We start from the raw sequence: 22500 nt of genomic DNA, 5'->3' as shown, positions 1-22500 counted from the left end.
CTTGGTATACTCGACCTCAGGGGCGCCTCCACTCCACCTGCACAACATGATGGCCAGGGAGGTGGGTCTCAAGCTCTCATGTCCTCAATGTCTGGACGAGCCCCGGAAACTCGCCAACATCACGGTAAGTCTATGTTACATAATGTATATCCGAACACAGAAGTATAAACAAAAGCTGATAAATAGAATAAGCAAACTCACATGAATGATTTTGCCCCGTGGGGCAAGGGGCGGGTTTACTGGGTAGCGTCACTCATCTTGTTACTGAATATGGTATCTTCATAATATAATACATAACAAGTCTCAATCTCTCAGCCTGGCAGGCTGCCAGAGTAGCGCGTCCATCTGAAGATCAACAAGCGGAGGTTCGAGCCTCTACCACTCCTTGCGCTGAATAACCCACATGGGTTCAGCGGTTTTTTTTCTACAGCAGCCAAAATATTAACACGTAGCTGATGACAACTCCACCTCGGCTGTTTCAAAGTTAACGTGTCACTACCATCACAAAATTTCCTTATTTAATTGCAGCCGATCCTGTATATGTTTTACAAGGTGTTGTTACCGTAGTTACAAAATGCTGAAGGTGTTTATGTATGGACTTCGTCCTATTTATATTCTCCTGTAATCTAGATTTTAAGAAACAGAGAACATGGCTTTACATTTAGTTTTTTTTCATTATTTCGAAGTATTGTCACTTTGTCTGACTTTTTTGGGTCATCTTAGGTAATTTACACTATGTATGATAATTGTTCTTATGTGTACCTGTGTCTAAATACACTTACTAACTGCATTCCATAAACATATGGAAAGGTAATAAAGTTTAAGTTATCCCTAAATAATATGTTTTCTTTAATTGACAATTATAAGAAAACGTCTCCCATTTAATGGCTAACAACAATAAAAATAAATAAATTGCAATACAATTTTTATTTCTTCATACTGTACAAATAATGTATTCTATATCTAATACAACAAAAGAGTCACTAGTATGCAATACATTTCGGGCAAACTAATCCTAACGCTTAAATGTTACTTAAGAATTTCTCATACAGTTCACTACAGTCATATATGCGGTAAGTAAGTAAGTAAGATTATTCAGGTACAGGTACACATAAATACAGTTACATAAATTATCATACATAGCAGTATATTTGTAGATTACCTAGGATAATCAAGAAGAGTCAGACAAAGTGTATTATTTCCATTGGGGTCTTTGTAATAACTTATTATTTAAACCTTAAAAGTTAAAACAGGTAAGTAACTCAACTATGTGAAAAGCAGTTACAATAAAGGGAAATATACTAGGAATAAGGTAAATTGAGTTATTTACATTAAGATGATCAGATCACAGCATTAGGTATATGTATGTTAGCTATACAAGAATTCACTCTCCTCCCTTTCTGTTCTTATTCTCTACATTCATTAATCAATTCAATTCAATTCAAAGTTTATTCTCTATAAGGATTACAATGCTGAGTTTACAGAATTTGGTTATTGTGTGGTTTACATGTAGTAAAATAATAATTACAGAGTGTACCACTAGAACACCTAGCATGACTAGACTTATTTTAATTCTTAATTTTAAAATATTACAAATTATGAGGTAAGTTGGTATTATGGCTAAGTGACTAAATACTAGTTTGTGAGTTTAGCAATGTGAATGCTTTTGTTTTGGCACCGTACATAGTTTCAGTATTGGAGTATCACAGGCCAACTCATTCACCATTGTGAATGAGGAGCTGATTAAAATATCGACTTGGATGACAGCCAATAAACTTAAGCTTAACACTGACAAAACCTACTATATTATGTTTGGTAGCAGAGCAGGAGATGCACAAATTAACATTAAGATTGACAACACTCTAATTACCAGAAATAATGGGGGAAAATTCCTAGGCTTATACCTTGACAACAACCTGAATTTCAGCACCCATATCCAGCATATAACCAAAAAAGTATCCAAAACGGTTGGGATCCTCTCCAAGATACGATACTACGTGCCGCAAAATGCCCTTCTCACACTATACCACTCACTTATTTATCCATACCTCACCTGTGCTATTTGTGCTTGGGGATCAACTGCAGCAACACACCTAAAGCCAATAATAACCAAACAAAAAACTGCAGTAAGAATAATCACTAAATCCCATCCCTGGCAACACACCCCCCCACTCTTCATAGACCTAAACTTACTCCCAGTTCAGTACATCCACACTTACTACTGTGCAATCTACATCTACAGGGCCTTAAACTCTAATATCAACCTTGACCTAAAACGCTTTTTTGATAGTTGTGACAGAACCCACAGGCATAACACCAGACACAAACATCTCTACGACATTCCCCGTGTCCGACTAAACCTTTACAAAAATTCAACGTATGTCAAAGGCCCTAAAATCTGGAATACCCTACCTGAGAACTCTAGAACTGCAGACACATTCATCACCTTCAAAACTACCATTAGAAAACATCTTATTTCCCTGATACACCCTGTCAACTAACTACACGAATACCACCTGGTGGTTCACACTTACACTCACTCACTCATTTGACCATAAACAGAAATATTAATCTCAATCTTAAAATAATGAATCCTGTGATACTCCAATACTGAAACTATGTACTGTGCCAAAACAAAAGCATTCACATTGCTAAACTCACAAACTAGTATTTAGTCACTTAGCCATAATACCAACTTACCTCATAATTTGTAATATTTTACAATTAAGAATAAAACTAAGTATGCCCGAAATGCCTAGCCATGCTAAGCGTTCTAGTGGTACACTCTGTAATCACAATTTTACTACATGTAAACCACACAATAACCAAATTTCTGTAAACTCAGCATTGTAATCCTTATAGAGAATAAACTTTGAATTGAATTGAATTGAATTGAATTATTTCAAGATTGAGATTAATATTTCTGTTTATGGTCAAATGGGTGAGTGAGTGTAAGTGTTAACCACCAGGTGGTATTCGTGTAGTTAGTTGACGGGGTGTATCAGGGAGATAAGATGTTTTCTAATGGTAGCTTTGAAGGTGATGAATGTGTCTGCAGTTCTAGAGTTTTCAGGTAGGGTGTTCCAGATTTTAGGGCCTTTGACATACATTGAATTTTTGTAAAGGTTTAGTCGGACACGGGGAATGTTGTAGAGATGTTTGTGTCTGGTGTTATGCCTGTGGGTTCTGTCACAACTATCAAGAAAGAGTTTTAGGTCAAGGTTAATATTGGAATTTAAGGTCCTGTAGATGTAGATTGCACAGTAGTAAGTGTGGATGTACTGAACAGGGAGTAAGTTTAGATCTATGAAGAGTGGGGGGGGGGTGTTGCCAGGGATGGAATTTAGTGATTATTCTTACTGCGGCTTTTTGTTGGGTTATTATTGGCTTTAGGTGTGTTGCTGCAGTTGATCCCCAAACACAAATAGCATAGGTGAGGTATGGATAAATAAGTGAGTGGTATAGTGTGAGAAGGGCATTTTGTGGCACGTAGTATCGTATCTTGGAGAGGATCCCAACCGTTTTGGATACTTTTTTGGTTATGTGTTGGATATGGGTGCTGAAATTCAGGTTGTTGTCAAGGTATAGGCCTTGGAATTTGCCCTCATTATGTCTGGTAATTAGAGTGTTGTCGATCTTAATGTTAATTTGCGCAACTCCTGCTCTGCTACCAAACATAATATAGTAGGTTTTGTCAGTGTTAAGCGTAAGTTTATTGGCTGTCATCCAAGTCGATATTTTGATCAGCTCCTCGTTAACAATGGTGTTGAGGGTGGCAAGATTAGGGTGAGAGATGACATAAGTCAACTGGCCCATGCTGTAACAGACTTTGACATGGGCAGACAGTCTGTTCCACTACTTTATTGCTGTACAATAAAATGTGTTTGAAGCCTAACCACTGACTGTGGATACTACAAAGTTGTGTTCCTTTCCCCTAGTGCTATACCTGCTCTGGTCCCCATTCTTGACAAAGGTATATCATATAATAACATCTTTATTTCTACAAGTACAAGGTATACAGACCTAGCTGACATCAGTGACATACTACTACCTAGAAAGCCGCTTGTTATGCTGAACATTTCGGGAAAATTAGGTCAGTTTTGTTCCAGGATGCGACCCACACCAGTCGACTAACACCCAGGTACCTATTATTACTGATGGACGAACATAGACAACCAGTGTAAAGAAACGCTCGATGTTTTTTTCCCTCGCCGGGAATCAAACCCAGACCCTCACCTTGCGAAGCGAGAGCTTTTGCCACCAGGCCACGGGCCATCATACAGTATTTCGAACTGATTCACTGATCTTCAGTTTTGTGGAGTGACCGAACAGAGATGATGAAGATATGGGAAGATACTTAGAATAGAAATATAATGGGACACGATGTGGTACCAATTTTCTATGGGAGTTGAAGGTGTAAGTAACTTTATTTAGGCACAGATACACATAAGTACAATTATCGTACAAGTATATATTATCTAAGATAATCCCCTCCCCCCAAAGTCAGACAAAGTGACTTATTTTCCCTGGGGTCCTTGAAGACTGGAAAAAGATCACGGATAGAAGTGGAAGAAGCTAGTTTTGTTTGACGTAGGTTATCGCTATTTCAGTTACTTTAGGGAAATGAGATGGTTTTTCTTTAACAGAAACTCTGAATCGATTGGCAGGCAGTGAATTCCAGATTTTAGGACCTTTTATGCGCACTGAGTGTTTGTGCAGGTTGAGTCGGACACCGGGGATGTCAACTAGGGTTTTGTGTCATGTGTTAATGTCTGATTCGCATATACGTTTATATACAATCTAATTAAAATATGATGCATATGTTGCCAAAGACTTATATGTATAATAGTAATTTCATATGAATCTGACACAAAACATTCAACAAATATACAATAGTAAGTGCAATACAATATACAACATCAATAAAAATAATAATAATAGTAATAATAGTGAAACATATTTTGCTGGTGTGGTTGAGATGATGGAATCGCCGCGGGTGATGGTGGTGGTTGTGGTGGAACGACCTGTGCCATACTTAAGGGTGTTTCTGAGTCGTCTTAAGCGTCTCTCCTACCCCAAACACCGCATCTTCCTGGTGATTCACGTCACCCAGCAGGCTCACCAGCACCTTCAGCAGGTACGTGAGAGAGAGAGGGCAAGGCAGGTACGTGGGAAATGACTTTAACGTCCACACCGAGGCTGTTTGCTGAGAACTCTTTATTTTATTTAGATATAGTTCTATCACGTGTTATCTAGATATTTGAAACAATGATAGAAAAAATGAAGACTCTCTTCTCATTCCGGTTACTGGCTGCATGCTGCCTGGATGCATTGCTTACAACTAAGACCTTTGATTATTTTCACGTCTTCATGTTCTTTTGGCCGAATGAAAGATCTCTGGCAGTTCTTATATTCCTTGCCAACCATTTTCCTATTTCTGGAGAATGTTTTGATAGTTAATTGTCACAAAGTGGGTAAAATTTTCTTATATATACATATAAATCACTACAACTACTGTCTGGCAGGTGGAGGAATTCTTGGAGGTCGTGGTAGAGCAGTACCTGGAAGTTGTCCTCCTGACACCTCAGCAGAACACTACCTTGACTGACGCTCGTCACCTCATCTGGTAAGTTGATTCGTATTCATTCTCTCTCACTCTCCCTCTCTGTCTCTGTCTCTATCACTCTCATTGTTTTACTCTATTTTTTGTCATTTGCTTACTTCTTATCTTATGGTTGTATGGTATACACTAAATAAGTGTGTATATCTCAGAGGTGTATCTCATTTATTTTGCACATAAATTTTACAGGATAAGAGCTGTTATCTTACCTCAGCTCATTTCAAAGCCTAGCTCTATCTCAGTTATTCTACCACCCCCAGGATGCCACCCACACCAGTCGACTAACGCCATGATACCTACTTACTGCTAAGTGAACAGGGGTAGGAGGCGTAAGGAAACATACCCAGTGTTGCCGGGAATCGAACTACGGACACTCGGTATGCTCCCCCGGACACTGAGTGCGCTACCAGCTGAGTGCTAAAGGTATATCTGCTGGTCAATGGAGACTGCTTCCTTAATAATCCCCATGACGTGTTTATGACCCTAAGTAACCTTGACACCATCTTGCACGAAGAAATAACAGACAAATAAAGTATATAATCCCTTACTGACAACGTTTCTTCCACACGGTGTGCTTTATTAAGTGGCAAAAAGATCTACCTGAGGAGAGAGGGTGAGCGTATATACGAATAAAGGCACAGTAGTGAGGCGACGAGTGAGGTGAGGCAGCTTGAAGCTAATATCTTGTGTACACTTTTTAGTTTGTCAGTAAAAATCCCATTCTACTGCGTTAGTGTTTTTTCATTGTTTTTTCAGGAAGTTGGTGAGGAAGGAGAACCTTGACTACCTCTTCCTACTGGAGGCCAACGCCCACCTTACCCACCCCGACCTCCTACAGCACCTCATAGCCACCAGGAGGTCAGTCAGTGGGGCTACGGAAGAGTACAAGTCACCTTGTTGGTGGTACACCTGTGATATGCCTGTTTACGATTTCGATGGCTTTTCTATCCTACCAACTCGACTTTAGTTTAATATTTTTATTATCCACCCCATACCCATCCTGTGGGCGGTAGTTAAAAGATTACAGAGGTACACCATGGGTCCAGGGACTGTAGCTGAACATTACAGAGGTACACCATGGGTCCAGGGAATGTAGCTGAACATTACAGAGGTACACCATGGGTCCAGGGAATGTAGCTGAACATTACAGAGGTACACCATGGGTCCAAGGGACTGTAGCTGAACATTACAAAGTACACCATGGGTCCAGGGACTGTAGCTGAACATTACAAAGGTACACCATGGGTCCAGGGACTGTAGTTGAACATTACAGAGGTACACCATGGGTCCAGGGACTGTAGCTGAACATTACAAAGGTACACCATGGGTCCAGAGACTGTAGCTGAACATTACAAAGGTATACCATGGGTCCAGGGACTGTAGTTGAACATTACAAAGGTACACCATGGGTCCAGAGACTGTAGCTGAACATTACAGAGATACACCATGGATCCAGGGACTGTAGCTGAACATTACAGAGGTACACCATGGGTCCAGGGACTGTAGCTGAACATTACAAAGGTACACCATGGGTCCAGGGACTGTAGCTGAACATTACAAAGGTACACCATGGGTCCAGGGACTGTAGCTGAACATTACAAAGGTACACCATGGGTCCAGGGACTGTAGCTGAACATTACAGAGGTATACCATGGGTCCAGGGACTGTAGCTGAACATTACAAAGGTACACCATGGGTCTAGGGACTGAAGCTGAACATTACAAAGGTACACCATGGGTCCAGGGAATGTAGTTGAACATTACAGAGGTACACCATGGGTCCAGGGACTGTAGTTGAACATTACAAAGGTACACCATGGGTCCAGGGAATGTAGCTGAACATTACAAAGGTACACCAGGGTCCAGGGACTGTAGCTGAACATTACAAAGGTACACCAGGGTCCAGGGACTGTAGTTGAACATTACAGAGGTACACCATGGGTCCAGGGACTGTAGCTGAACATTACAGAGGTATACCATGGGTCCAGGGACTGTAGCTGAACATTACAGAGGTACACCATGGGTCTAGAGACTGTAGCTGAACATTACAGAGGTGCACCATGGGTCCAGGGACTGTAGCTGAACATTACAGAGGTATACCATGGGTCCAGGGACTGTAGCTGAACATTACAGAGGTACACCATGGGTCCAGGGACTGTAGCTGAACATTACAAAGATACACCATGGGTCCAGGGACTGTAGCTGAACATTACAGAGGTAGACCATGCGTTCAGGGACTGTAGCTGAACATTACAGAGGTACACCATGGGTCCAGGGACTGTAGCTGAACATTACAGAGGTACACCATGGGTCCAGGGACTGTAGCTGAACATTACAGAGGTACACCATGGGTCCAGGGACTGTAGCTGAACATTACAAAGGTACACCATGGGTCCAGGGACTGTAGCTGAACATTACAGAGGTACACCATGGGTCCAGGGACTGTAGCTGAACATTACAAAGGTACACCATGGGTCCAGGGACTGTAGCTGAACATTACAGAGGTACACCATGGGTCCAGGGACTGTAGCTGAACATTACAAAGGTACACCATGGGTCCAGGGACTGTAACTGAACATTACAAAGGTACACCATGGGTCCAGGGACTGCAGCTGAACAAGTTACAATAATAAAGAACTATTTACATGTTTGTATCTAGTCACAGACTTAATGATGAGTTATTTGTGCAGATGAGTTAGGTTAAACCCGCATAAACAGTGGTAATACTTTATTTACAGTGAGCAAAGTTAGAGTATTTTTCCAGAATTGTTTGTAATATACCACCGTGGAGAAAATGGTATATTGTCCACAGTGGTATATTACAAATTATTCCGGGAAAAATACTCTGACTTCGTTCACTGTAAATAAAGCATTACCACTTTTTTAAATCCTTTTTTTAACCCGATCTTTGGCCAGGCATCCCTCTTGCTGAGTGCCTGCTCAACTAGACTGTTGATGCTAGTAGCCCGCTGGCCCACACAACCATTACAGCTGGGATAATACCCAAATATAAGACTTATATTTGTTATGGCAATATTTCTGGTGTCTGCTGGAAGCAGGTTGAGTGGTCTTCGGCTACGGATGTTGACATAGTGTTTCTCAATATGGCCATCTCATCCTCAGTTTTTTCTAAATTATTTTTTTTTATCTCATTCCATTAAGTTGTTATAAAGTGTGTGGGTTTGAGATCTGATCTCCAATATATTGCAAGTGCATATTCTTAGATATCTCAGTTTTGTTCCAGAGAGTACATTCCAAGTACATGTACTCTGAGGCATTACTGCTATTTTAAACTCTTAAATCTAGTTAAGTACAAATAGGAAGCGTGTGTCTGGCGCTCAGGAGACGGAGGATCAAGCATCCACCACGTCTTAAGCTGATTGACGCAAATGAGTTTAGCGCTTTACATGAATTATTAATAATTATTTAAACTCTCAACTCAATGCGGCCAGTAAACAATTCTCTGTGCATTTTTCAGCAATTAGATGACCCGTCTGCTGTCTGTAGTTTGTATTCGTTTTGGGTATTTCACTCGTTCATTGTGCAAGAAGCTGAAATATATCACCCCTCAACATCCTGTTACTTTCATTTGCCTAAGGAACATTTGTTTCATATCTGAACAATTTTTTCTATATCTTCTCTACTGAGGCGATATTTCATACTTGTTTGGGCATCTACTGAGGCGATATTTCATACTTGTTTGGGCATCTACTGAGGCGATATTTCATACTTGTTTGGGCATCTACTGAGGCGATATTTCATACTTGTTTGGGCATCTACTGAGGCGATATTTCATACTTGTTTTGGCATCTACTGAGGCGATATTTCATACTTGTTTTGGCATCGCCCTCAGAGAATGACAGGGAGCTGAGGCTGGTGTGTTTGTCTCTACTGTGAGGATGAGAAACAATGGTGGTAGGAGCGTGTTTTGAGAGTTTTCAACTGTTTATTTTGCTAAGACTGTTTTGTTTTGTTTACTACCACTTTGTTCTGTTTGTCGGAAATTTGAATATCCATGTCCCTATTTTTTTCCTGTTGTTCCTGTTGATCTCATTTTATGGACTATCACTATATGGTGTAAACTTTGGCTTACCATAATTTCTTTTGAAAAGAAAGAAATATATATGAAATATAAAGTAGGCATATTTTCTTTAAAGTAAACAAATAAGGGCTAAAATGTAGCAGTTACTCAAGGACAACAGAATGATAAAGAACAAAGAGCATAAAGTATGGAATTACACTTTGGAAAACCATTCTTAGTAATGATTTCTTATTCTCTATTTTCTCATAACATTCGCTGTTGGAGTGTTTATTTTGAAGTACATTAACTCATTTACTGTAAATTTAGTCATTCTGCCTCTTTCCTGAAACCATACATTGTTCATCAGGGAGAATAACCTCTCAAGAGGAGCACAAGTGCCTGGTAGACATACTCCATGACACGGCTGACCTCAGCCGTGTCATGTAGCAGCAGCTTGAAGAAGAAAATATCTTGGCAACCACTGCTACAAGCACTGCTTCATCAAGCAGTTTATCCCCGTCAGTTGTCGGTTGAGGAGAATACTACAAGCGCAGATCTGCGCAGAATAGCAGATTGATTGAAATTTAATTTTTTCATATTTTCTTTTATCTTCTATTTTTTTTATTTTTGGGATATTTCCTTCCGGGAGAAAAGAACAAACTGTCCCGGGACTTCTGGAGAGGACTTTCAAACCGGGACAGTCTCGGTCAAAACGGGACGTATGGTAAGTCCTATGTAAACTATAACTACTTTTGTGTTCTTCATGGTGTCTCAGCATTTTATCAAAGTCTGAATAAATGATTTTGAAAAACCGACAACTTGATAAATGAGACACTGGTGCAACATTTGGGTATCTTCATTCTGAAACTGTTTCCAGACTATTGTTATGTGTGAGGTTAGTGCCATAAATCTGCTGCCTCCAACTCCTCTAACCTCTACATTTTATGAGGCCTCTGGAATTTCACACGAATCTAAGCTTCTCCAGAGAATACCGAATTCCTGTGCTAATTGTAATTGACATTCCTTTACAGATACCAAATTTGAGTCCAGGTGCTGCGTACATAGGCAGTGTCTAAAGAACAAAAAGGCACAATACCTTGACTGGAACAATACATAAATAACCCGCACATAGAAAAGAGAAGTTTATGACCACATTTCGGTCCGACTTGGACCAGTTACAGTCACACATAGTGTGACTTTGTAAATGGATGACATTTCGGTCCGACTTGGACCAGTTACAAAGTCACACATAGCGTGACTTTATAAATGGACGACATTTCGGTCCGACTTGGACCAGTTACAAAGTCACACATAGTGTGACTGTGTAAATGGTCCAAGTCGGACCAAAGCGTCGTCGTAAGTTTCTCTATGTGCGTATTATTTGTGCAGTGTTGTTGTTGTCTGTTCCTATTTTTGGAGTCTGGAGGACCTGTGGTGACGTCACTTGTATAATTTGTAGGATAGACAGAGTTAACCGAAAAAATTATCTGGGTCTTACAGTCTCATGGTGTTGATTGAACTGTTGAACACTGACTGATACTGTTGAACACTGACTGATACTGTTGAACACTGACTGATACTGTTGAACACTGACTGATACTGTTGAACACTGACTGATACTGCTGAACACTGACTGATACTGTTGAACACTGACTGATACTGTTGAACACTGACTGATACTGTTAAACACTGACTGATACTGCTGAACACTGACTGATACTGTTGAACACTGACTGATACTGTTGAACACTGACTGATACTGTTGAACACTGACTGATACTGTTGAACACTGACTGATACTGTTGAACACTGACTGCTACTGTTGAACACTGACTGATACTGTTGAACACTGACTGATACTGCTGAACACTGACTGATACTGCTGAACACTGACTGATACTGCTGAACACTGACTGATACTGTTGAACACTGACTGATACTGCTGAACACTGACTGATACTGTTGAACACTGACTGATACTGCTGAACACTGACTGATACTGTTGAACACTGACTGATACTGTTGAACACTGACTGATACTGCTGAACACTGATTGATACTGCTGAACACTGACTGATACTGCTGAACACTGACTGATACCGCTGAACACTGACTGATACTGCTGAACACTGACTGATACTGCTAAACACTGACTGATACTGCTAAACACTGACTGATACTGTTGAACACTGACTGGTACTGTTGAACACTGACTGATACTGTTGAACACTGACTGATACTGCTGAACATTGATTGATGCTGCTGAACACTGATTGATACTGCTGAACACTGACTGATACTGCTGAACACTGACTGATACTGCTGAACACTGACTGATACTGCTGAACACTGACTGATACTGCTGAACACTGTCTGATACTGCTGAACACTGACTGATACTGTTGAACACTGACTGATACTGCTGAACACTGACTGATACTGCTGAACACTGACTGATACTGCTGAACACTGACTGATACTGTTGAACACTGACTGATACTGTTGAACACTGACTGATACTGTTGAACACTGAATGCTACTGTTGAACACTGACTGATACTGTTGAACACTGACTGATACTGCTGAACACTGACTGATACTGCTGAACACTGACTGATACTGCTGAACACTGACTGATACTGCTGAACACTGACTGATACTGCTGAACACTGACTGATACTGCTAAACACTGACTGATACTGTTGAACACTGACTGATACTGTTGAACACTGACTGATACTGTTGAACACTGACTGATACTGTTGAACACTGACTGATACTGCTGAACACTGACTGCTACTATTGAACACTGACTGATACTGTTGAACACTGACTGATACTGCTGAACACTGACTGCTACTGTTGAACACTGACTGCTACTGTTGAACACTGACTGATACTGTTGAACACTGACTGATGCTGTTGAACACTGACTGATACTGTTGAACACTGACTGATACTGCGGAACACTGACTGCTACTGTTGAACACTGACTGCTACTGTTGAACACTGACTGCTACTGTTGAACACTGACTGATACTGTTGAACACTGACTGATACTGTTGAACACTGACTGCTACTGTTGAACACTGACTGATACTGTTGTACACTGACTGATACTGTTGAACACTGATTGATACTGTTGAACACTGACTGCTACTGTTGAACACTGACTGATACTGTTGAACACTGACTGATACTGCTGAACACTGACTGATACTGTTGAACACTGACTGATACTGCTGAACACTGACTGATACTGCTGAACACTGACTGATACTGCTGAACACTGACTGATACTGTTGAACACTGACTGATACTGCTGAACACTGACTGATACTGCTGAACACTGACTGATACTGCTGAACACTGACTGATACTGTTGAACACTGACTGATACTGTTGAACACTGACTAATACTGTTGAACACTGACTGATACTGTTGAACACTGACTGATACTGCTGAACACTGATTGATACTGCTGAACACTGACTGATACTGCTGAACACTGACTGATACTGCTGAACACTGACTGATACTGCTGAACACTGACTGATACTGCTGAACACTGACTGATACTGCTAAACACTGACTGATACTGTTGAACACTGACTGATACTGTTGAACACTGACTGATACTGTTGAACACTGACTGATACTGCTGAACACTGACTGCTACTATTGAACACTGACTGATACTGTTGAACACTGACTGATACTGCTGAACACTGACTGCTATACTGACTGCTACTGAACACTGACTGATACTGTTGAACACTGACTGATACTGTTGAACACTGACTGATACTGTTGACTGATACACACTGACTGACTGTTGAACACTGACTGACTGTTGAACACTGACTGCTACTGTTGAACACTGACTGCTACTGTTGAACACTGACTGATACTGTTGAACACTGACTGATACTGTTGAACACTGACTGCTACTGTTGAACACTGACTGATACTGTTGAACAAAGACTGATACTGTTGAACACTGACTGATACTGTTGAACACTGACTGCTACTGTTGAACACTGACTGATACTGTTGAACACTGACTGATACTGCTGAACACTGACTGATACTGTTGAACACTGACTGATACTGCTGAACACTGGCTGATACTGCTGAACACTGACTGATACTGTTGAACACTGATACTGCTGAACACTGACTGATACTGCTGAACACTGACTGATACTGCTGAACACTGACTGATACTGCTGAACACTGACTGATACTGCTGAACACTGACTGATACTGTTGAACACTGACTGCTACTGTTGAACACTGACTGATACTGCTGAACACTGACTGATACTGTTGAACACTGACTGCTACTGTTGAACACTGACTGATACTGTTGAACACTGACTGATACTGTTGAACACTGACTGATACTGTTGAACACTGACTGATACTGTTGAACACTGACTGATACTGCTGAACACTGACTGATACTGCTGAACACTGACTGATGCTGCTGAACACTGACTGATACTGTTGAACACTGACTGATACTGTTGAACACTGACTGATACTGTTGAACACTGACTGATACTGTTGAACTCTGACTGATACTGACTGAACACTGACTGATACTGTTGAACACTGAACACTGACTGATACTGTTGAACTCTGACTGATACTGTTGAACACTGACTGCTACTATTGAACACTGACTGATACTGTTGAACACTGACTGATACTACTGTTGAACACTGACTGATACTGTTGAACACTGAACAACACTGACTGATACTGCTGAACACTGAACACTGACTGATACTACTGTTGAACACTGACTGATACTGTTGAACACTGACTGATACTGTTGAACACTGACTGATACTGCTTGAACACTGACTGATACTGCTTGAACACTGACTGATACTGCTGAACACTGACTGATACTGAACACTGAACACTGACTGATACTGTTGAACACTGACTGATACTGTTGAACACTGACTGATACTGTTGAACACTGACTGATACTGCTGAACACTGATTGATGCTGCTGAACACTGATACTGCTGAACACTGACTGATTGAACACTGACTGATACTGTTGAACACTGACTGATACTGTTGAACACTGACTGATACTGTTGAACACTGACTGATACTGTTGAACACTGACTGATACTGCTGAACACTGACTGATACTGCTGAACACTGACTGATGCTGCTGAACACTGACTGATACTGTTGAACACTGACTGATACTGTTGAACACTGACTGATACTGTTGAACACTGACTGATACTGTTGAACTCTGACTGATACTGTTGAACACTGACTGCTACTATTGAACACTGACTGATACTGTTGAACACTGACTGATACTGCTGAACACTGACTGATACTGCTGAACACTGACTGATACTGTTGAACACTGACTGATACTGCTGAACACTGACTGATACTGCTGAACACTGACTGATGCTGCTGAACACTGACTGATACTGTTGAACACTGAATGATACTGTTGAACACTGACTGATACTGTTGAACACTGACTGATACTGTTGAACACTGACTGATACTGCTGAACACTGATTAATACTGCTGAACACTGACTGATACTGCTGAACACTGACTGATACTGCTGAACACTGACTGATACTGCTGAACACTGACTGATACTCCTGAACACTGACTGATACTGCTAAACACTGACTGATACTGTTGAACACTGACTGATACTGTTGAACACTGACTGATACTGTTGAACACTGACTGATACTGCTGAACACTGATTGATGCTGCTGAACACTGATACTGCTGAACACTGACTGATACTGCTGAACACTGACTGATACTGCTGAACACTGACTGATACTGCTGAACACTGACTGATACTGCTGAACACTGACTGATACTGTTGAACACTGACTGCTACTGTTGAACACTGACTGATACTTTTGAACACTGACTGATACTGTTGAACACTGACTGATACTGTTGAAGACTGACTGATACTGTTGAACACTGACTGATACTGCTGAACACTGACTGATACTGCTGAACACTGACTGATACTGCTGAACACTGACTGATACTGTTGAACACTGACTGATACTGTTGAACACTGACTGATACTGTTGCACACTGACTGATACTGTTGAACACTGACTGATACTGTTGAACACTGACTGCTACTGTTGAACACTGACTGCTACTGTTGAACACTGACTGATACTGTTGAACACTGACTGATACTGCTGAACACTGACTGATACTGCTGAACACTGACTGATACTGCTGAACACTGACTGATACTGTTGAACACTGACTGATACTGCTGAACACTGACTGATACTGCTGAACACTGACTGATACTGCTGAACACTGACTGATACTATTGAACACTGACTGATACTGTTGAACACTGACTGATACTGTTGAACACTGACTGATACTGTTGAACACTGACTGATACTGCTGAACACTGATTGATACTGCTGAACACTGACTGATACTGCTGAACACTGACTGATACTGCTGAACACTGACTGATACTGCTGAACACTGACTGATACTGCTGAACACTGACTGATACTGCTGAACACTGACTGATACTGCTGAACACTGACTGATACTGCTGAACACTGACTGATACTGCTGAACACTGATTGATACTGCTGAACACTGACTGATACTGCTGAACACTGACTGATACTGCTGAACACTGACTGATACTGCTGAACACTGACTGATACTGCTGAACACTGACTGATACTGCTGAACACTGACTGATACTGCTGAACACTGACTGATACTGCTAAACACTGACTGATACTGTTGAACACTGACTGATACTGTTGAACACTGACTGATACTGTTGAACACTGACTGATACTGCTGAACACTGATTGATACTGCTGAACACTGACTGATACTGCTGAGCACTGACTGATACTGCTGAACACTGACTGATACTGCTGAACACTGACTGATACTGCTGAACACTGACTGATACTGCTGAACACTGACTGATACTGCTGAACACTGACTGATACTGCTGAACACTGACTGATACTGTTGAACACTGACTGATACACTGATACTGTTGAACACTGACTGATACACTGATAGTGTTGAACACTGACTGATACAATGATACTGTTGAACACTGACTGATACAATGATACTGTTGAACACTGACTGATACAATGATACTGTTGAACACTGACTGATACACTGATACTGTTGAACACTGACTGATACACTGATACTGTTGAACACTGACTGCTACTGTTGAACACTGACTGATACACTGATACTGTTGAACAAATATAAATACTACAAAAGGTTGACTTGAATTTTACATCTGTAAAAATGATTTATGATTTTTCTTAACTTATATATTTGTATTTTTATTGTCGGTGATGCGAGTGTTGTATTAAGTATGAGAGTGTTATCTGCAGCGTCTCTGTGTAAGTTTTGTTTCTTGTGTTATTTGAGGTGATTTGACCAGTTCATTAACTCTTCTATCCTCTTCTGTAATGTCTTTTACGTTCTCTCTCTTTGTTCCATCTCCTTTTGCGTCTGTATAAATTGTAACCATAGTTTTTAAAGGGGGTGGACTGGTAAGCCAGCGGAAGGCGTCCGTCAGATGACCAAAAAGCTCCAGATGCGGGTCATCGTATGACTAAGACCCTCCGCATCAAGAAACTCTTTTTCTGTTTCCTGACAAGTCTTACCCAACCTAACCTAACCTACTTCGTCCTTCTCAGCGTAATATATTATAAACAGAGCTTGTATGCTCCTGCATTCAGCTTTCCATAAATTATTTTAGGTTAAGAGTGTTCAAGGTGTTCAACCCAGGAAAGTTTATTTCTTCCCAGTCAGTTCTTAGACTGTTGAAATTAACTTCACTAAACATTCCCAATTGTTAGATATTTCTTAAGTTATAAACTGATGAACTGTTGCTCATTTAGGTTGGAGGAATCTTCTTACTTCGTTTTTTTTATCTCAAATACATAGATAACCTCACTTAATCGAAACTGAAGCTACAATTGCATTTTATGGGGAAAAATTAGCAAAATCATATTATCTGAGGTTGTGATCAGAGTTTATTTACTCGAGATTGTTGTGCCTGATTGCGATCAGATCTTGCGTATTTTAATTTTCTGTAATGTGTTAGTTCCCTGGTATGTGATTGGAGTACCGTATTTTCCGGCATATAAGGCGCGCCTTTTTTCCTCACAAGAATTTTTTGAAGATCATCCTGGGCCTTATATGATCAAGGTCAGGGTCAAGGGGAGGCTTTGTGTTACGTTGTAGCGGTTTTTTAGTAACGTTACGTTACAACTGCTTGCAAACATCATCTTATCATCTTATATGCCTGTGCGCCTTATATGCTCGTGCGCCTTATATGCCTGTGCGCCTTATATGCCGGAAAACACAGTACTTCCCTCCACTATTTCTATAATATTCATGTGCATCATCTACCATTTTGCATGCAGGGGTTTGTAATCTCCAAGGAGATTAATATTTGGTGTAGGTTTATCTGCTGAATGAGCTCATCATCCGTCACATGGATTTTTAATTTGCTGATAAACTGGACGCACGAAGAGAAGCAATCGAGAAGTATACACAAATATCCCGCACAAACCAGAAAGAAACTTTTGACGACGTTTATGTCCGACAGTATTGTGGCTTTTTATTCTTAATCATGAAGGTAGTAAGTAATAATAATAATAATGTGGTGCGAGACAGGGGTGATCACGGGTTTAAGTGCTGTGAGCATAGGTGTAAGTGCTGTGAGCACCGGTGTAAGTGCTGTGAGCACCGGTGTAAGTGCTGTGAGCACCGGTGTAAGTGCTGTGAGCACGAGTGTAAGTGCTGTGAGCACGGGTGTCAGTGCTGTGAGCTCTGGTGGCCTGGTGGTTAACGCTCTCGCTTCACACGGTGAGGGCCTGGGTTCGATTCCCAGCCAGAGTAGAAAAATTGGACGTGTTTCTTTCCACCTGTTGTCTATGTTCCCCATCAGTAAAATGGGTACCTGGGTGTTAGTCGACTGGTGTGGGTCGCATCCTGGGACACTGACCTAAGGAGGCCTGGTCACAGACCGGGCCGCGGGGGCGTTGACCCCCAGAACTCTCTCCAGATAAACTCCAGATAAACGAGTGTAGGGGGAGTACGGTCAGACTTGAGTGAAATAGGATCCCTGTGGGATCCACCGTCACAGACATCCATTTCCTGGGTGCTGGGTGCTAGGCTCGTCAGGTATCAGGTGATCACCGGACACATTGATTTCGTACATTATTTTTTTAATACTGAAAATTATCCTGCGCATCACATTGGTAGGTTCCCCCAGCACAAACTCTCACACACACGACATATTTTTTTCAGCAAGTAAGATCTGAATGTACCTTGATGAGGCTCAGAATTTAATTTGAATGTCGTATTGCCGAGTCAAACTTTCATTCCCTGTTGTAGATATGTTCGTATTTATCACTGAGGCTATTTTCTTACATGCAGTGTCATCACTGACAATGTTTACACCAGATGATAAACACATAAATGTTTTTACATAATGTAGCATTGATGAATAACATTTTGCAACTATTCAACATGTCGGAAAGCCTGTCTAGCAGGTTCTTGTTAGTCTAACTCAGAGGTCAATTTTATATTGGAAATAATGGAGATCTGAGAAGGTAATTTTTAAGGTGCTGAATACTGCCTCAGTGTTGATGTAGGTTATATTCAGCAACTGCACTTCGTCTTTTAACTCTTTATAATCTGTATCTCCCATTAGTTATCCAGTGAACTACTAAACTTGACTCTGCAATCTACTGGTGGATCAAGATGGACGTTTCTGGCGTGCCTGGTGTAGGATGTGGGGGGGGGGCTGGGTTACCTGGAGGTTATTCCGGGGATCAACGCCCCCGCGGCCCGGTCCATGACCAGGCCTCCCGATGGATCAGGGCCTGATCAACTAGGCTGTTACTGCTGGCCGCACGCAGTCCAACGTACGAGCCACAGCCCGGCTGATCCGGCACTGACTTTAGGTATCTGTCCAGCTCTCTCTTGAAGGCAGCCAGGGGTTTATTGGTAATTCCCCTAATGCTTGATGGGAGGCTGTTGAACAGTTTTGGGCCCCCGACACTTATGGTGTTTTCTCTTAGTGTACCAATGGCGCCCCTACTTTTTATTGGGGGCATTTTGCATCGCCTGCCCAGTCTTTTACTTTCGTAGGGAGTGATTTCTGTGTGCAGATTTGGGACCATTCCTTCCAAGATTTTCCAAGTGTAGATTATGATATATCTCTCCCTCCTGCGTTCCAACGAGTACAAGTCAAGTGCTTCCAAGCGTTCCCAGTAGTTAAGGTGCTTGACAGAACTTATACGTGCAGTAAAGGATCTCTGTACACTCTCTAGATCTGCGATTTCACCTGCTTTGAATGGAGATGTTAATGTACAGCAGTATTCCAGCCTAGAGAGAACAAGTGATTTGAAAAGGATCATCATGGGCTTGGCATCTCTCGTTTTGAAAGTTCTCATTATCCATCCTATCATTTTCTTTGCAAGTGCGATCGTGGCACTGTTGTGATCCTTGAAAGTGAGATCCTCAGACTTTACTACTCCCAGGTCCCTTACATTATTTTTCCGCTCTATTGTATGGCCGGAGTCAGTAGTATACTCTGTTCTAGTTATTATCTCCTCCAGTTTTCCATAACGGAGTAGTTGGAATTTGTCCTCATTGAACATCATATTGTTTACCGTTGCCCACTGGAAAACTTTATTTATATCTTCTTGGAGGTTAACCGCGTCTTCAGCAGATGACAGCCTCATGCAGATCCTAGTATCATCCGCAAAGGATGATACGGTGCTGTGGTGTATATCTCTGTTTATGTCTGATATGAGGATAAGGAATAAGATGGGGGCGAGTACTGTGCCTTGTGGAACAGAGCTCTTCACTATGGCAGCCTCCGATTTAACTCTGTTTACCACTACTCTTTGTGTTCGATTTGTTAGGAAGTTGAAGATCCATCTCCCCACTTTCCCAGTTATTCCTTTAGCACGTATTTTATGGGCTATTACGCCATGATCGCATTTGTCAAATGCTTTTGCAAAGTCTGTGGGTGTACGAACTTGGAGACATAACTGACTTGTATCTGCAGAAGAGTAGTGGGTCCCCTGCTGGTGACTGACGACGGCAGCACCAACAACCTGCAGAGGACGCAGCAAGAGACGGATAACCTGGTGGACGACACCCACCACAAGTTCCTCACCGGATACACCAGTAATGACGGGTGAGACACATTCTGTACTACTATAAAAAAATTATATTTAGGTAACGTGTTTATTGCCTGACTGAGGATCGTGCCTTCAGTACTTCAGCTTACGAGTGTAAGAGTACTGAAGACACGACACAGCTCCAGAGGAAGCCTTTACTGTATTTAGTGATACTCACAGTAGCAGTAAGTTTTTATTGTTAGTATTGCAGTAAGTTATTGATGTTTTATTTATTGGTAGTAATATTTACATTTATCTTTATAGAGTTGATTTATTTAGACAATCAAATTATTGTTAATTGTTTGGTGTAAAAGGGGATTGTAGCCTTAATGACCCAATAGTGCAGTAGATAGTCACCTTAACGGACTAACTGATTACAATTTAATATGACTCCTTCGTCAGGAGCGTGGACATGAGAGGCCTCCTGCAGGTGGGTGCGGTGCGCTGCGCCCTCCTGCTGCATCGCGAGGCTTACTCCTCCCTCAGGATCAACTTTACTTCCTACGGGCTCGATCCTACGGAAGAATTCTTCACCCAACTCCTGAAGCAGGTGAGGAGGTGGAGGGTACTTGCAGGTGTATATCAGTGTATATACACCCAGGTGGTGTGTATATCTCAGCGTTGACACACTGATGGGTAATTTAAATCCTTATTTTAGGGCATTTTATTCTTAACAGTCGTTGAAAAAGTATATATGTAACTAAAGGTTAATGAAGAGGTTGTATCTAGGTGGAGGGGCTGGGGTTATGCAGCACGGGGATCACTCTCTCAGATCGCCCATCAATCCAGAAGTATGTGGCTATAATTATTATATTTATGGGGAAGCACTAAACGTGTGGGGGAGATGAAGCGCATGGGGAATGGGAGCCGTCTGTCACCACCTGGTCTACACGTTGGTGTCTACTAATACAGGTGTTGCTGTAGACGCTAGTGTCTACTAACACAGGTGCTGCTGTAGACACTAGTGTCTACTAACACAGGTGTTGCTGTAGCAACAGAGAGTCGGGTACATATAAAGGAATGGCAAGGAAGATGATAGAGGTAGGCAGACGGGGAAGGGGAGAAAAATAGGAACGAGGGGAGAGGGAGTGACGAGGAGAAAGGGAAGAGGGGGAGGGGAAGATGAGGGGAGGTGGAGGAAGAGGAGGAGAGGCGGTAGAAGATCACTGCCAAACATGATCGGAATACGTGTTTCGCCTGGCCTTAACTCTATGCCAACACACGCACAAAAAAAAAATCTGTCTGCATTTCACACGTAGGAAATTAATGGTATTGCCGTGAGTATGGAGGCACCAGCCGCTCCACACACTAACTACCAGATGATGAAGCGGCGTATCTCTTTACGTGTTTACCTCTTAACCTGTCCACTTATTGAAAAGTTGACTGAATGTGTAGCTTATGCGAAATTAATGACGACGCCTTGCAGGTGTTTGCTGCTGCTGCCACACGTCAGGTGTTTATCGCTGCCACGAGTTAGGACGCAGGTGTGCACCAGTGACGCAAAATGTCAAGCAGTGTGTTAATATATTGAGGAGTAAAGTAAGCGTGTCTTGAGCCCTCAAGGGTGGCGTATTACCTATCGTCTTCATCACCTAGCATCACAT

General features: G+C 41.6%; 1 protein-coding gene across 1 annotated transcript in view; it reads left to right on the top strand.

Annotated features, from left to right (window-relative positions):
* Window positions 1–22500, top strand: part of LOC128688486 (uncharacterized) — a 58768-nt gene that overhangs the window by 29834 nt on the left and 6434 nt on the right. Inside the window, exons 7-12 of the mRNA XM_070084537.1 lie at window positions 1–124; window positions 4979–5137; window positions 5526–5626; window positions 6377–6478; window positions 20782–20913; window positions 21299–21446. The exon at window positions 1–124 is cut by the window's left edge and continues 64 nt beyond it. Coding sequence (XP_069940638.1) covers window positions 1–124; window positions 4979–5137; window positions 5526–5626; window positions 6377–6478; window positions 20782–20913; window positions 21299–21446 — 766 coding nt within the window. The remainder of the gene's footprint in view (window positions 125–4978; window positions 5138–5525; window positions 5627–6376; window positions 6479–20781; window positions 20914–21298; window positions 21447–22500) is intronic.

Source organism: Cherax quadricarinatus, chromosome 13, assembly GCF_038502225.1.
Source record: "Cherax quadricarinatus isolate ZL_2023a chromosome 13, ASM3850222v1, whole genome shotgun sequence".
Taxonomy (NCBI): Eukaryota; Metazoa; Arthropoda; class Malacostraca; order Decapoda; family Parastacidae; genus Cherax; species Cherax quadricarinatus.
Note: the sequence above shows the minus strand (reverse complement) of the source record. Positions and strands in the feature narration are given on the sequence as shown.